The sequence below is a fragment of the Hippoglossus hippoglossus genome, chromosome 22 (genome assembly GCF_009819705.1).
Source record: "Hippoglossus hippoglossus isolate fHipHip1 chromosome 22, fHipHip1.pri, whole genome shotgun sequence".
NCBI classification, from domain to species: Eukaryota; Metazoa; Chordata; class Actinopteri; order Pleuronectiformes; family Pleuronectidae; genus Hippoglossus; species Hippoglossus hippoglossus.
This window is the reverse complement of record NC_047172.1, coordinates 11,967,576-11,985,406: the sequence shown is the minus strand read 5'-3', so window position 1 is coordinate 11,985,406 and position 17,831 is coordinate 11,967,576. Positions and strand designations below refer to the sequence as shown.

The window sequence follows — 17,831 nt, the reverse complement described above, 5'->3', positions numbered from 1 at the left end:
TAAGTTTAAGCACCACAGCGAGCTGTTGTTATGTTGTTGATTGATTAGATTGTAAACCCTCCATTTTGAGCGTTCTGCTGACCTTAAAATGTTTTTTTCGCTCAACCAAATCAAGTCCACATGAACTACGTCCTTTAAACACAAACTCATGGTTCATGTCTCGTTGCAGGTGAGGGTACTCTTCTCCAAAGGCCCCTTTATCTCCATCTTTGCCAGCGATCCCCATATCATCATAAAAGCTATCAACCAAAACCTCAACAGTGTGCTGAGAGACTCCAACATCAACGGCCACGACTACATGAGGAACATCGTCCACCTTCCAGTGTTCCTCAACAGCAGGGGCCTCAGTACCTCTAAAAAGCTTTGCATGGCAGCCCCCACCAATGGAGAGACCTTACCTGCTGAAGGTAAAGGACAATGGCTGATATAAATATATACATTTCTGGTGTTCATTCACAAGCATTGGTCAGCTGTCATTCTCTTTGTCATATCCTCTTTCTCTCTCTCTCTTTTCAGGATGGCATGACGACTTCGACAGGAAGATGTCTCAGACCACCTTGGGCCAAGACCAGGCCAAGTTTGGCAGCAAGAATGCTCTTAATCGCAGGGTAATGGCATAATGAAGTTAATTCAAATTTGTATAGATTGTACAATGTTTTGTGGGAGTTTATAGCTCAACATTGGTGGTTCCTGACCCCATTATATACTTGATCCATATAGATAACATCGATATCAAAAGTCCAAGAGTAGGTTTATAGTAAGACCAATATATCAAGCTTTGTCTATTGTAATTGCCACCCTAAATAGATACAGTTCATACACCCCACCCTTCATAAAACATAAATCCAGCAATGATAATAGGTTGTAGAGAAATTTTTTATACAGAATTAAAAACCGACACAGACGTTTTGGTCAAATAATTACATTTTTTCACGACATGAGTGTCATCTAGAAGGTGGACATTAATGATGGATGTCCCCGCGTGAATCAAAACAAGATTAAAAGGCTGTTAGTTCACCACAACTTGAATACAAAACACCAGGTTAGGGCGAGAGAAGCTGCCTGAGAACCCCCTCGCTGCTGTCTCTCTCTTCAGCCTCCTTCCTGAAGGGGCTGCTCAGTACATGCTTGGTGTTGGCGGGCATCTCAAAGTCCAGAGGACAGAGGGAGATACACAGAGATGAAAAAAAAAAAAGCGAGAGAGGTGCTCGGTGTGCGGCCAAGGTTCCTGTTGTAATTGATGTAATGGCTGTTTATCCTTCCTGCTGCGTTGCCACAGCCTAATGACAAGGCCTAGCAGCAGTGGGTCCCTGTGACAAAACACTGGCACCAGGTCTGCTGGCAGGAGGCTAAGTGACTCTGCTGCTGTCGCTGATGCTTTCCTACCCTCCCTGCGGGACCATCCCGCTAACTCCCCCTTCCTTCCTTCCCACCTCCCTCTCTTGTTTGTTTGTTTGACATTTGTTTGTACCTCGGGTTTATCTTGTACCGTCAATTATTGGTGTCTGCCCTTTTATTACAGGGCAGTGTGCTCTGTTTACTTGCCCTCCGCCACTAGCTCGCTCTTGGCAGGAGGGTCCTCTCTCTACAAGTGGAGCTTCAGATGAGGGCAGGAGGGGAAAATCAATTAGTGCCTCTCCATTTTCATGTGGCTTCTCAAGTCGTGGATGACATTATGAGTATCTCCACCATCTAATTTCCATTTATCGGAATTAAACAAATCTTGTTTACAAGGAAAAAGGTTATTATCCAGAACTTGGCATTCAGTATTTTCGCCTTCTCTGTGTGTAGATATTTTATTAACATCAATGACTGACCAATGTGTCAGTGAGGAGAAGGAGAACCAGTGAGCAAATACAGTAAAAAATAGCAGTAAAGATCTAGACCTGCAGAAAAAAATCAATACATATTGTACAGTCAGGTCACTGAGGCTGACTGTACGATACCGTCTGACAGACCTTTTCAGGCCGGGCTGAGTGGTGGCCATATGTTTCATCTCTCTGTGAAAGAGGTCATGAGATTGGCGTTACGACTTCAAAGTCAACCAAAAGCCTCATCTTGGCTCATGACCACGGCAGCTGTCTGATATCATCACAGATGTTCTCCGGTAGATCTGTGTCAATAGCTCGCCTGTGTGTCATGAGTGTTCAACTCTGGGCTGTGGCTCTTTGATTTTTATTTGCAGTCACACAGAATTATATGTCTTGCTCACGAGGAGATGATATGGATTGTGCTGAGTGTGAGAAAAAAAGAAGAAAATATTACTTGGTTTCACTCACACCACTTCACATACAGTTTCTCTTTTTCCCAGAATGGAAAAGTGGTCTCAGACCTTTGCACTGTGCCTTAATTGTAGACCATTGCTCGGTTATCTTGATGCAATAGAAAAAAACAGACCCAGCAATGTATAACTGGACGCCATCTAGGTTGTATGATGACATGCCCTAAGATCACATGTTGACCCTTAAATGATGCACAAATATAGTATAAAGTATAAAATCTGAAACTTTGGCCATGGTCAGGAGAAATATTCTGGTATTGTCGTTAGAGATACAATTTTAAGACTTAGCTCAAGAGTATGTTTCTGATAAAGGTCTCCTGTGGCTGTATTGTTTTAAGATCCTGGGTTCCTGTTTGTCTTTTCATACCGTTTTTATTGGTTTGATTTCTGCCATTTACTTATATAACAATCCAACTCTGACTCAGATCCAACATTTTTCAGCATCAAATAGACATCATTGAAACAAGTGAAACTGTGGTTTCAAACAGATACAGACAGTAATTTCCAGTATTATGCTAACTAGACTAACTGTCACTGTGTACTCGTCAAGGACACATACAGACGACGCCAGATGCAGAGGACCGTCACCAGACAGATGTCATTCGACCTCACCAAGCTGCTGGTGACTGAAGACTGGTTCAGTGACATTAGCCCACAGACCATGAGGAGGCTGCTCAACATTGTTTCTATCACAGGTAGGAAATAAATCACTCTGTACATTAGCACCAAAGTTGTTGAGCCTTGATTTAACCTGGACAACAAGCCTCTATAGATGATTGGTTTGTGATGTGGGTTGTTGTGTGTGTGTGTACACACACACACACACACACACACACACACACACACACACACACACACACACACACACACACACACACACACACGTAATATATATATATATATATGTTTTTCTTTTCTTTTTTGATAGGTCGTCTATTGCGAGCCAATCAGATCATTTTCAACTGGGATCGTCTGGCGTCATGGATCAACCTGACAGAGGAGTGGCCTTACAGGACGTCATGGATCATTCTGTTTCTAGAGGAGAATGAAGGAGTGTCTGACCAGATCGCTCTCAAGACCATTTATGAGAGGTACACACACACACACACACACACACGCACACGCACACGCACACACACACACACACACACACACAGATAAAATAACTTCTTTCGTTGCTAATCTGATCTACAGATGCACAGCCCTCTTACACACATCTGTGTATATTTTCTTTCTTTCTTTTATTGTGTCTCACTTTCCCCCCCTCTTTTTTCACTGTCTTTCCATCCCTTGTCTTTTGAACTTGGGCCACACTTTTGACCAAATGAGGGCATGTTTAACAAAAATTAGATCAATCTCGGATTCATCTGACCAAGTGACCCAGCTTCTGACAATAAAACACTAGATGCTCACTAAGTAGATCAATAAACGAGAACACAACAACATCATCAGTGTTGGGCTTAATGAAATAACCACGTAGATATGTAAGTTGTAAGTGAGATGTGAGTATTTTGACCATCAGGTGGCAGTAGAGGATTTTCTTTGTCATGTGGGCCACATCAGTACATGGTGCCTGTAAGTGCCACACTAATAGGCAACTATTTTGTAATTGGTCATAATGACTTTATTATAGCCTTGACCTGATTCAAGAAAGGATAATTTCCTAAAAGCTGGACAAGAGAAAACTGAAGGTCAGACGTCTTCATTTGAGCAGTAAAGGGAAATTCTTTCTCTCTTTTCTCTTTCTCTCTCTCTCTCTCTGTGTGTGTGTGTGTGTGTGTGTGTGTGTGTGTGTGTGTGTGTGTGTGTGTGTGTGTGTGTGTGTGTGTGTGTGTGTGTGTGTGTGTGTGTGTGTGTGTGTGTGTGTGTGTGTGTGTGTGTGTGTGTGTGTGTGTGTGTGTGTGTACACACAGTGTGAGTGTTTCTGCCTTTTGTATTTGTGTGTGGTCATGGACGCGCCGTTTGACGCGCTCAACACAGACGAGAGGAGGAGGGTCGACGCCGGCTGAAGCGCTGGGTTTGGGTGCTGCTGTGCATCAGTCGTTGGCCTTTAAAGGTTGCACTCTGTCACAATACACTAGCACCCACAGCTCCTGCGGCAGGAAAGTGTCACAGACAGTTACTGTCAACCAGTCAGCCAGCTAGATTTAGCAGACAAACCTCCCTCCTCCCATCTCCCAGGCTAGCTGCTGTCTCATTAGCTGTTTGGTTTTCACCGGACAATAGGCAATACCTTCCATTTTTCTTCTATATGGCTTAAGTTAAGTATTACATGTGACATTTGAAGTATTAAGGAGTGACAGCTGCACAAGATAAAAGATTAGAACCATTTGACTCAGAAGGCTGTAGCTGTATTTTTTGCACGAGCAAGATCTCTGTATTTTGTTATTGTGGGAAAAATGTCACAACACTTCTTCTTTCTATATCTTTACCATGTTTAAGTATAGTGGAAACCTTATATCCACACTTTCACCATAATTATTGTGGAAAATAAAACTGGCAGATCTAGATACACACTGGATCTGGATTCGAGTGCAGTCGCTACAGCATGATATTGTGCTTACACTGCTCATTAGACTTAATATAGCCTTCATCTTGTTTTTGACCAACAGTCCTGTCTTTCTTTATCTCCCTCCTCACTGGGTGTCTTTCCAAATGGCTGCTCTGTTTCCCGCAGTGGCCGTCGCAGAAGCACCCTTAATGATGATGACAGGAAGCCTCAAACAGGCTAAATACAACGCCTTGCCTAGAGGCCTTATCTCATGCGCTAATCTTCAGCTGATAAGACTCTGGCCTCTGTCTGTGTATCTTTTTCTGTCTCCGTGCTTGCTCTTTTCTTCCTCTTTCTTATGATCTGAGGCTCTTTACGTCCCCTTTTTTTTGCTCTGGATGAGTTATTCGGTCTTTCTGTCCCTGAGCGATAGATGAGCACTTGACTGGCCTCTCAGAACCTCAGGCCCCTTCTTCTAACTGTCTGTCTGTTTGAGAAACGGATAGCTATTTCTCTTTGCTTTCCTTTTCAGCAGTGTATATAAATACATGCACGTACAGCATGTGTACACACATCGCTTATACTTCTGCTTGTGTTTTTCATAGATTCGACTATTATTATTATTGTTATAATGAGCTTTTTTTGTTTGTTTAATTCTGAAACTAACGTCACGCAGGTTCCTTGTGTTTTAGCATGCATGTGTGTACGAGTTGTTGTGCTCAGCCAATTTTTCACAGCGGAACTGCACATCCCCTGAGCGTTACTAAGTGAATATATTAGTGGTGAAGTGAACATGGGGGTGAGTCAGCCCCTTATAGGTCAACTGTCGCCCTGCATCTCAGTCACAAGGCAGCGAGCTCTTCCTCTTCTCTCCTCTTTGTAAGGCTCACTAAAGCACGGCAGGCCACACTACACAGAGCATCAGAACGATACGACTGAAGGTGTTTTCTTTTTGCCGTTTTCCACCAGTAAAAATAAAATTAGAGCCTTGTATTTGACATTTTTGTGACAAACCCCGTCCGAACCGAGAGAATATTAACCGAGCCCGACCCGAACCCAACAAGCATTCTGTTCCTTGTGTCCGAACCCAATCCGAGCCCATTGCAGTTATGTAAGCTGCACCCTGTCCCTTACACACACATGGTTATTGCTTGTTCTCCCTGATTACAGACAAAAATCTGCCCAGCCAATTGACCTGAACCCGAATATCATTTCAAAATTTTTGTCTTCACCCAGCGTGGCCCCTTACCGCTCGGGTCAGGTATCCACTATCTGATTTGAATGCAGCTTATGTGCCAGGAGTTGTTCTCAGTTTAGCCCGTTAAATGAAAACTAAACCACTGAACAACACAGAAATCTTATGTGAATAACAGAGTGCGTCTTAGTGAAGAAGAAGACAGCCGCTCTATGTGGCATGTACCTGAACTCCTAGGAAAGGGGGAAAAAATAGAAACACTCACCCACCTTCCCTCATATCTCCCAGAAACACACACACGCTTTCAAAACAGCTAAAAGCCGTTTTTAGCTTGCCTGGCAATAACAAGCGTCCATGATGGGGTGCTGTGAGGTGTCATTGTAGGACACGGCGTGAAGAGAAATGTGTTGCACTAATTCCCATAGAGGGAGCGGGCCAGTACAGCCTTCCCTAATCTGATGGAGAATGTGTAATCGGTTAATAACCTCAGCAATTCTGTCATTAATGGTAAGAGCGGGAGCTGCCCAGACTAACTCAAGATAGCAGGGGGAATGCATTGTGTAACAAAGATGGCACTGTCTGTTGGAGATACTGGCTCAAAACACTGAAACTTACTCTATCTCTGTCTCACACACACACACACACACACACACACACACACACACACACACACACACACACACAGAGCATAACTAAAGTTTTCTGTTAGTTCTGTAGGGGAATCTATAAATTACAGCTTGAGCAGTGAGCCAGCGTCACAGCAGAAACTCAACAGGAAGCAGAACAAGGAGCGCATTTGTCCTGACCGTCATATTTGTAGCTGTCAAATTAACAACGCCAAATCCAACCATTCAAATGCCGTTTTCTTTTCTTTTTTTCCCTCCCTGGCAAATTGAATTTGGAGCCTGCAGCCTTGTGACTATCATTTCAGCCATATCATTTCTTCCCTCTCAGTGTTGTGTCTCTCAGGAGTCAGTTGTTCCTGGTTTTAGCGGCCATTAGAGACTTAATGACTGGAGCTAACCTAGCTCTCTCCTGCTTCATGGTTATTGCTTTAAAGCAGCCCTGCCATTTCCAAATACTCTTAATAGGCTTTTGTACGTTTATTTCCTTGATGTTGTTTAGAGTCATTACATTACACTCAGCCATTATTACGCGGAAGCTCCTCTGTGTAGTGACTTCAAGTTAGGGTGCAAGTTCACCTTCTGGATCTTGTTCAAGGACACTTCCTGGCTGTTGTTGTGACCTTTACTATTGTTTAGTTTTTTTTATATCTACTCACCTTTATTTTTTAAATTCCATTAGCCTTTGTGACATGGTTGGTAGTCTTGCTGGGGGATTGCATCCTTTTTTTTAAATTCAATTACAACCAAATTTCCTCACTTAAATTGCATGTCCCATTCTAAGAACACAATCGGATTAGATTTCGTCAAACCTTCCTGTAACAATTTGCTTCGATTTTTATGATCAGCTCGTTTAGAATTAGCAACACTGCGTATACACATCTATTTTGTATTTTTACTGTTCATACGGTGTCTTCATTCTGTTACAGTGTCAGTCAGTGTCTCTGAGGTGTTTTTCTTTTTAGTGGTGATTGTTTTTTGACCTTGTTGCAGATGAGGGGTTAACAGATTTGGACCCAATAATGAATGAGGGCAGGTTTAGTCAGCTCCTCAGAGAGTTTATTCCTGGACGCCCAGATCCCGTTTTCAGCTCTCAAAAAAAAAAAAGTGTCACTGGTCCACTGAGCAGGTTCCTGCACTGCTCTGACATCTGGTGCCCTCTCTGTGCCAGGATGCCCCCAGCCGCACTCACAAGTGTGTTTCTGGCACTGCACCTGAATCTTCTGTTCATTACACACACACATACACACAAATACCGGTATGCCATACACACACACACATGTTTGTACATCTATCTTAGTGAGGACATTAATTTGCATAATGCATTCCCTAGCCTCTTACCCTAACCATAACCATCAAAACTAAATGCCTAACTCTCACCTAAACCTAATTCTAACACTAAAACCAAGTCTTAACCCTCAAACAGTCCATTAAAAGAGGATCAGAAAGTGAGAACGGGCCAAAATGTCCCCACTCTGTAGGTTGTGGGCTCAAAATGGTTCTCACAAAGATATCTGTATAAGTACACACACACAGACACACGGATTTGTGGTAAAACACATGCATGCTGTAACTAAAACAAACGTACATACAAACAGTATTTGCCACTATAACATTTGTGATTGAACATATGCATGCACACACCTCAAATCACACATAAAGCGGATGCAAGTAACACACACACACACACACACACACACACACACACACACACACACACACACACACACACACACACACACCTAGCTCACACCAGTGCAAGAACATATGTCACCCCCAACTCCTCTGGGAATCAGTGTAATTAATCAGACCCTGAGATGCAGGCTGCGTTCAACAAACACACGTATGCACGGAACACACACACAGCACACGTTCACGCGGCACAGGAAGCAGAACGCAGCAGAGAGGTAAGGTAGGTTGGTTAGTGTTTGGAATTGCTGTTCATTGCGGTGTCGCTGTTTAATCACCTACAAATCTTTGCGCACGTGATGCTTTTTAATTCACAGTTTGTGAAGAATATCACTTTCTTATTCTTTTCTTCCCTTCGTCGTCTCTTCTCCTCTGTTTTGTTCGCCTGACCCTGAATTCCCCTTCAAACCCCCCCCCCCCCCCCCGCTTTCAGAACCATGACTAGCCAGGCACTTCTTGGACACTTCAAAACTTTTGCACTAATCACACTCTGAGTGAATACGTAGCCAGGCAATTCAGTCTTAATTAGAGAGACTCTTATCCCAAGCACTGAAACATTAAGATGACACTCTCTTCATTCAGGATTACTTTAATTGGCACAATTATTGTAATTTGGTTGCCGGGATAAAAGCGCTGTTCCAAAGCTCATGCGGGTGATTCCCTTTATGTGGAATCCTTTAATAAGCTCTTATATCTGGCTGCATAGGAAAAGAATGGAGAGATCCTATTCTTTTCTTATAATGAATAGTTTTTAACTTTCCCTGCCCCCGAATGAAAAGTCTTTATTCTTTGCCACGCGGCCTATTATGCATGTGAATCCCCATCAAATTAGTGACACTTTCTGTAACGTGCACAAACTTCAAATGCTCAGAAATTGTTTCTCTCTTTCTCCGGGTCCTCTTAAGCCGTTTTCAGACATGACCTGCGGGTAAAGTCCAGAGAAATAGCTACGGAGTTTACCCGCAGTTTGTCTTTCCCATATGCACAACACAGTGGGAGGTTCTCTGCACAGACGCGCGTTCACAACAGCATCAAATCCTCCAAATTATTCAGGCGAGAGGTGGTTCAGCCGGGCTGCAGCAGACAGAGACAGGAAGTCACGTATTAACTCTGCTGTGTAGATAACACACAGACAAAGCTCTTATCACCACAAATTCTCTTGACATCTTCGTCAGTGTCTTCTATGTGTGTGTCACCCCTTTTTTCATTTTTGCGTTTGTTGCGGGCTAGAAGCATCATGAAAACATTTACGTTCACGCATGACATCCTCCGGAGAAAATACGGAGGGACTACGGAGTTCAGTGCATGTCTGAAAGCAGCTTTAGGAAGCCCATTGCCCTTGTGCTAAATCCCTCTAGGAGGTATTTTAGTGAACGACGGAGTAAAACTGGTTATTCGATCGCTCATTGCGACGCCATTTACCAGGAGAACAAGAAGACGTGTGTATTTGTAAAGGCTGGTGTGAAGCCACCTAGGTCTCGGTAGAGCTCTGGCTCCATCACTGATAGGATACCAGCCAGCATTGAGTCGACACACAAGCGTGTGCTGACTGCCTACCTGAAGCAGACGAGCAGATAAATAACAGACAGAGTCAAAAAAAGAATGTATGGTTGGCATGAGATAAAGATGGAAAATGGAGAGGGGTTGGAAGAGATAAGAAAGGGCATAAAGAGGGAAAAAAGAGTCCAATCTCAGGAGGTGAAAAGAGATAAAGGAATCCGAACGTGTGAAAACTGTAGAGGATCAGACCAGATACCAGCAGGATTATTGCGAGACGAATTCGCCATTGGTGAGCTCAGGTCTCAGGTGTATTCACAGCCTCAGGTGATGCTGCTGCTCCAAGTGAGATAGACCAGGTGGTGGACACATACAGATTGATGCACGTCCCCCTGGGTCCCACATGGCTGTTTACATTAGCGAAACTGGTCCTCTGCTGATTCCAGCTTTTTGTGTATGTATGTGTGTGTGTTCGTGATAGTCTGTGTATTAAAAATGGATGATGTCAAAGCGTCCCCTGGTGGCTGGCTGCAGTATAGGCCATAAACCCGCCTCCTCTGTGTTAGTGGATGGGACATGGGCCAAAATAAAAAGTAAATGTTCTTGTGAAATACATTTTTTTCAAGATGTTGTCTTTTTTTATCCCACTGATGGATGTTCAGGCATCCTTACAGTTAGTTTGGTTTTAATTAACTATTTGATGCTATAAAAACAGGGTGAAACGGCGTGCGTGCTTGTGTGTGTGTCCAGCCTGAACTGTCGTTCCAGCCCTGTTTGGCAGTGGTGACTCAGGCATGAATCAGCCTCAGCCAGCTCCACCAACACTCAACCCCTGCTGAGCTGCTCAAAGTTTAAAAAAAGAAAAAAAAACAAGTCAGCCGCTGTGTACAGGTGACACAGGAGGGAGTGTGTGTGTGTGTGTGCAAGGTGAGGTTTTGATTGTGTATACGTGTCTGTATACAGTATTTGTGTGTGGAGGCGACCACGTGAGGAGGGAAAGAACGTCATGCTGCATTCTTTGTCAGAAAATCCTTAAAGCCCTTTTCATTTCTGCCTGTAAGCCGAGGTTGAAGGATTAGCCTAATTGGTCTGAAACAAGAGAACTGCTCTGTTCCCCTTTCTATGCGAAGAATCATTTCAAATGTTATAAAAGCCTCGACCGGCCTCCGCTCTAAAGTGACAGGGTCGTCTATCAGTGACGACAAGCTTTTGATTAACATTTAAACGTGACACTGAGGTGGAAGCTGACGTGGGGGGCTGAGAAGCAGACGTCTGCCTCGTACTTTGGTATTTCTCTGGTGTAGAGCACTATTTCTGATCTCTTTCTTGCGCCGTCTCATTGTGCTGGACCTGCTGGAAGGTGTTGGGGGGGGACTCATTATAAATAGCAGCCCAGGGTTGCAAGGGGGTCAACGATGACCTTTAAGACGACAGTGAGATTCGCCACTTGGCTGCCACACACGTGCATAAATACACACTGACACAAACACATCCGGTCCTTAACTGATATTAACATCCTGGCCCTCTAAAAGTCAATGAAAGTCAGGTCCTTTTAGGGTGTGTGTGTGTGTGTGTGAAGAAATCACTCTGAAATGGCAAAGAACGACCTGGCAAGCGAGTGAGCCCAAAGAAGGCGAATTGAAGATTAAGCCTTTATTGGGAGGGATCACTAGTGTCCTTTTCTACCCCATCTTTGCTTTAAAGCAGCACTTGATAAGGCACTCATGCTGCCAGCCGCTGTATAGCTTAAGGATTTACATATCAGATTTGTCTGCGAGGGTCTCTTGAGCAATGTGCCCCAGGTTCTGCAGAAAGTTTTTAATAATCAGAAGAGGTTTTTTACTCCGACACACAGTGGACTTCAGAAGCTTTTGTAGAAATCCGTTTTACTGAACAGCATTTTCTTCTCACTCCCTCTCCTTCCATTTCTCTCCAACGCTCAAACACTCATCGACGTTCCTGCGTCCCCCTCTCATCATATTTCTGATGCACACATCCCATTGTGTTAAGTCAAACAGAGGATTATCGGTTCAGCCTGAATCTTTATTTGTCACATTCATCAGTGACTGTATGGATTTTAGCTCCATACAGACTGATTCCAGATGTATTGTCTGCTGCAGAGGAGCACATTTGTCTTCACTTTAGCAGTCCAGCCCATTTAACTTGGCACCATACTCAGCCGATCAGCTGGCCATTACAGCTATCACACTACCACATGCGCTGATATGAACTCTGTGGTGAAATTAGTGTCACAATGAACAAACTCTGCCATGGCCCTGTGATGCTCCAAACTGTCCTCTTGTGCATAAATCACCACGCTGAGGTTTTAGTGTTTTACTGTTTGTCAAGAATGAGGCCTTAGTTACTCCGAGTGGAGGGTTCAGTTAAGGTTTTTGGGGTCTGGAACAAGAAGGCTCCGTTTCGGTGCTACACATGAGTTTAATCAACATTTCAGGGAACCACTGAATACTGAGCCCGTCTCATCGAGAGGCCGCTCGCTCCCAAGCTGCTGGGTTTTTATCAGTCTTGTGTGTTTCCCATTAGCCTGCTTGTCTCTGTGGTTTGCTTTGGGATGCACAGGTCCAGCTTAGTACATGAGAGTCTCAATTATTGGACTAAACTTTGCCACGACTGTGTATGGAAAGCAGACGCTGCCACAAGTCGTCAGTTGGCACTGCCAAGGCAAGGAAGCGAGAAAGAGAGAGAGGTGGAGACTGAGGGGAAAGCAGAGACACAGAGTGTCCACATTACTTGAAGCATTTGATTAAAATCAAGGAAATATGTCTGGATTTTTAGGAGACAAAGAACATGGCGTCATCTAAAGTGAAAACATATTTTTGCTCTCTCCCCCTCTGCTTTTGGGGTGCTGGAGGTCTTGGCAGTTTCCATTGTAACAATAACCTCTCTCAGCATTGATGCTGCGTCCACGCGCCAGCATGCCGGTCTGTCCGCCTGTCCACTGTTTTCCCAGAGAGGGCCTCTCTGGTTTCATCCACGCGCTTGGCAGACACTGTGCCAGCGGCTCGGACATGACTCTGACCAGCAGAGGAATGTGTCGGACCTGGGCCTGGTTAACTTCTTCACCCACACATTGTTGTACTGGTCACAATAGTGTCTCCCACTGAAACTCTTTTGATTCTTTCTCAAACACAATGTGCACAGACGTTTGTCTGTTCTGCACATATCTCTCTCTGTCTTTGGGCCCCTTTATGGAAATGTTTGGCAGCGAGACCACCTCTTTGTGACATGCGTGCGCATGTCGTCCGTAAGCACAGAGGGCAGCTGTAAAGCAAAGTCAAGTGGCACATTCATAGTTTCACTGCCCAAAGAGAGGACGGAAGGGGTAGAGCGATGAATTCTGCTCATTCCCGTCAGCTGCAGCGTGTGGGAGGTTGAGAGGAGAAGAAAGGCTATGCTCCAGTCAACTTTGGGACCTATTAGCATTTGGATAAGCTCAGAAAGCTCTCAGTGGCCACACCACACAGAAAGCCGTTGGACCTAAGCGCCTGTGCTGCCACAGCTATAAGCTGGTTCCTGTCAATGGAGCCATTGTGCAGGAACGGCTGCCGGGATGCCTGCCGGCCTTTATCTCACTCGTCCTCGGTCTGCTTGAAAGTAGCACGCCGGCTTCCTTGGCGCTCCAGCCCGTACATCCATCTTGTCATTTGGGTGATTGCTGATAAGAATGGCTTTGTTAATTTTGTCTGCATCATCTGTTCACAGTGAGGATGACTAAGTATGAAGTCATTGCGTAATGCCTAGGCCAACAACTCATCATTTGTTATCTGCAAAGGATGACATTTACAGTGGTTAAACCTCACTGAAAAACTGCTGTTGGCATTTAATGGTTAGTTTGTTCTGCAGTTCAACATATTGGCTAGAAACAGTCTAATGAACCATAATTTGTCTGGTTCGTTAGTATATCAGGAATTCTGTCCTCTCTCTATTGTTCTCTCCTTCCTTCTCTAGTATTTCTATAACTCTTCTTATTAATCATACATTGATTGTCGCCCTCTGATCTTTACCAAATATCTTTAAAGGCCAGTTTGAAGAGTGAGCTCCACTTTGTTCCTGGCCTGCTTCTCCTGCAGACACCTCTGACCAGTCTGCTGGGAACGTCAGGAATGGACCTCTGACTCTCCACTTTCACTTTTTTTCCTCTTTCCATCTGTCTGGGTGTAATTTTGTGATGGATGCCCTTGATTTGTTCTCCTCACCGGCCCCTGGTTGTCTTTGGAAGTCGCAGCCGTCTGTGCTCTGTACTCCACGTTTTTCAAGAGCAAATATGAATGTCAGCGAAATATGAGGTGTTGTAGCTATCTTGTCGTGTGGCATTGTTGCAGGGTGGCATGTGTTTGGTGAAACATGTGCAGGCAGAATTTAATTGTCGCCTTCAGGATTATCCAGAATCTGAAGTAGCCAATAATGATGTCGCTCTAATTTAAGAATTCAGGGTTTAACCAAACTGTGGATACACCACTGAGCCATTTTAGAAGGTCCTGTAAAAAGACTCAAGATTCCTTAGAAAGTCTTGGGAGGCTGATCTCTATATAGCAAAAGGAAGTGTGTGTGTGTGTGTGTGTGTGTGTGTGTGTGTGTGTGTGTGTGTGTGTGTGTGTGTGTGTGTGTGTGTGTGAGTGTGAGTCACTGGCTCCTGTTGGTCTGTGTCTGCAGACCCACAAATAAACAGCAGTAAGCCAGCTGGAAATTGGGAAAAATCACAGGCTTCTCTCAGCCTGTATATGGGTTAATACAGTTCATGGGAAAAGGAACCAAACACCCACACACACATACACACAATGTGCATGTACTGGACAAACACATACACTCCGCCCTTCATCCGTGTCTTTTAATATCCCCATCCACACTGCCCAGGTGTCTCTTGTGGACATTACACAGCACTCTTTTTGTCGATATAGTTTGGAATCGTCTCCAGTGCCGCTAATGCAGGTAACATCTGTGCTTTCAGTGTCCTGCTCATCCTCCCCAGCAGAGGTCACATGAGCGGGGTTCATCTGTGTGCCAACATGGAGCTTCCTCGACCTTTTGGGTCTCGTTAAAGGTTCTAATCGAAGAAAAGACTGAGAGGGCTTTGTCCACTGGAGCCCAGCTGTGTCTATGTGTCCTCTCCTCTCACAGCCTATTCTCTCTTCTGTCAGTCCGAGTGTCTCTGTACCGGCAGTGGGGTGGGGTAAGCTGGGTTGGGGGTGACCCACCTGGACCTGGTCTGCTGAGAAGTGAATCAGCAGGAGCATCACGTAGGATTAGGGAGAGGTGTATTGATGGAGCACAAAGATAATGATTATGGGCATTTCTCAAAACAGCACACTCACCACTGACACTCAGTCACAGAGTCTAACTCTGTTAGTAGTCACACCTTAGAGTGAATATAAAGAAGGATGACGCACCTCTTCTTCCTCCCACTCCAGAACTTAAGCAAAGGATACAAATACTTCCGTCTTGGGCATTTGGAGCCAGAGTCTGCAGCAACGATCAGGGGATCAGGAGCAGCTTTCATTAAGATGTTGAGTGTAAATTAAGCAGAAAACTGTGGGACGGACTAATCTCTCTATTGCGGAAACAGAAACTGTCATATCTTTTCACATCCCTGCTCATTCCCAAATAAAATGTCCTCCCAGCTTCTGTGATGGCATATCTTTATTTTTATTAGTTTTTTGTTTATAAACGGTTAAGTTTTTGCAAGAGTCCCTTTATATACACAATACCCTTGAGTCAAATGAACATTTTTCTGGACTAGATCCTAAATAAAATGTAACCTTTAAGATGTTAACCTTTGTATGACAGAATTAATTTCTATCTTAGCTTCAGCTGCTTAAGAGTGAATGTTTGCACAAGTTTGCAAATGTAGTGGAATGTAGAACTTACATTTGTCACACATGGTGTTGCACATGGCCAGTAACTCAGCACCTATGTAATGCAACTCACTTTCACTGCCTGATATTTGGTTGTGGAAGTGGTTAGTAAGAGGGTGTGGGGTTTGGTGTGAGAGAGGCCTCTGTCTTCGCCATCTTACTATTTGCAGGTACTTGTTTTTTTCCTGATTTGGAATTAGCTAAATGAGATTCTGTGATAAAATGATAATATCTCCACATTTAAGTTACTCATAATCAAAACGCCTCCCTTGGACACCACCTCCTTGTATTTCTTGCCAGACTCCTGTAACCACAAGGTCACAGGTCCGAGCCCTCCAACAGCAGATGTGTCCATCACCAGCCATCTGTCCTGTCAGAGTGTCCTTGAACAGAAGACTGGACCCCTACCTGTTCACTCACTGTAATCAGTGTGGGTTGGGGTATCAGCTAAAAGCTGAAAATGGAAATGATATAACAGCTGACAGGGGACATTTCAGCCACTGTGTTAACTGGAAAGGGTTAGCCGATAGTAAAGGCTATTAGTTTACGGTGTGCCGTGTCGAGTCTTCGCCAGATGCTGACCGCACACTGACTTCGCTAGCGTGCTGCAGCTGTGGCACTAATCATCCAATCAAGTCGCAGAAAGGCCTGCCTGTGTTCGCTATCAAGTACATATCAGGCCCAGGGAAAAACCCAACGCATGAGCCAGCGTTTCGCAGCGCGGCCGACCAGTGCACACACAGGGGCGGATGCACGAGGAGGAGGGTGGATCAGGGTTGATCTGAGAGGAGGGAAGGTTAAACAGGATGTAGGGAGAGAGAAGGCATCTACTGAGGAAATGATGGAGGGTTTGCATGAGAAATGGAGGCAGACATGAGAAAGATGTCCCGCTCCTTGCTGAACTCCCCTCATTCATCTGATAAGAGCGGCGCATTCTGGTGATGAATGGCTGGTGTCATAAGTCACTCATGGTTTCATATTTTTCGTGTCTGAATGATAGGATTAGGGAGATGTACTGATCGCTCTGGGTTGTTGGTGTTTGCTTTCCTTGTAGCCTTGGCCACATGTTACGTTGTCCTTGATTAAACTGATATCTCTTTTTAAACCTTGTGCAGCTGAAATTGAATTGACATTTCCGACTCCCAACACTTGAGTGTTTGTATTCACGATTCATCATTTCAGAGACTCTGCTGCCGCTACTCGTAAACTACAGCTTTAAGCTTGATATTGTGCAGTTTTCAGGTTATTTTAAATGTAATATTCCATAAACTGAACGCAGCAAGGTTCTGAATGTAATACAACATTCTTTTTCTCTACAGTATTGACAGGAAAAACAGTATCACACAATAACGGAACAATCTCCAAACATGGTGTTTACTTAAAGCCTGTGATAACAAACACCATGTCAACCATAGCGGCGCATCATGACGTGCTTCCGTCTGCTTCTTGCTTAAATTACCCTGATTGTCATCTTCTCAGGTTTCCTCCTCTGCTGAGAAAAGATAACATCCCTCACTCTATCTGTCCCCAAACATCCCCCCTTTCACTATCTTGCCTTCTCTAAATCCAGTTATCTCTCTGCTCTCATAATGATGATGACCGTTGCATATCTCTTCCATCTGAACAGTACCGCTTGCTATTTCCTCTTTTCTTTTTTCATCTGAAAGTAATGTGTTGCTTATACAGCTACAAAACTACCAGTCAAACTTAGCGAAACCTGATATGTTGACACATTTGTGCCATATGTCAATAACGCAGCATAATTTATTGTATTGTCCTCTTTAACCTTTTACATAATTAGATTTTCCCCATCAAGCTTTGTAGAATTTCCTTGTATAACCTCTTTTTATTCCCAATCTAATGAATTTGAAGAAACATAATCCTAACAATTATTAATTGCCAAACCATTCAAATTCATATTTGCGTATGGTTATGAATATGGAAATATCAAAACTATCACGACATTAACCTCCTTCTCTTTTCCTTTTTTCCTCTGAAGAATCTCCAAGAGCATCCCCACCACTAAGGACGTGGAGCCACTGCTGGAGATCGATGGAGACATCCGCAGCTTTGAGGTCTTCCTCTCCTCCAGGACGCCTGTCCTCACTGCCAGAGAAGTGGAGACGTTCCTGCCCTGGACCGTCAACCTGGACCCCAAACTCAGGGAGATCATAGCAGGTTT

The 17,831-nt window shown here is 44.2% G+C and overlaps 1 protein-coding gene across 8 annotated transcripts in view; it reads left to right on the top strand.

The window, feature by feature from the left end:
* The window catches only part of kidins220a (kinase D-interacting substrate 220a), a 45,984-nt gene that overhangs the window by 17,034 nt on the left and 11,119 nt on the right, over positions 1-17,831 (top strand). For all 8 annotated transcript variants that reach the window (XM_034576005.1, XM_034576011.1, XM_034576006.1 and 5 more), the window contains 5 exons: positions 170-407; positions 517-608; positions 2,832-2,976; positions 3,210-3,372; positions 17,649-17,827. In XM_034576005.1, coding sequence (XP_034431896.1) covers positions 170-407; positions 517-608; positions 2,832-2,976; positions 3,210-3,372; positions 17,649-17,827 — 817 coding nt within the window. The remainder of the gene's footprint in view (positions 1-169; positions 408-516; positions 609-2,831; positions 2,977-3,209; positions 3,373-17,648; positions 17,828-17,831) is intronic.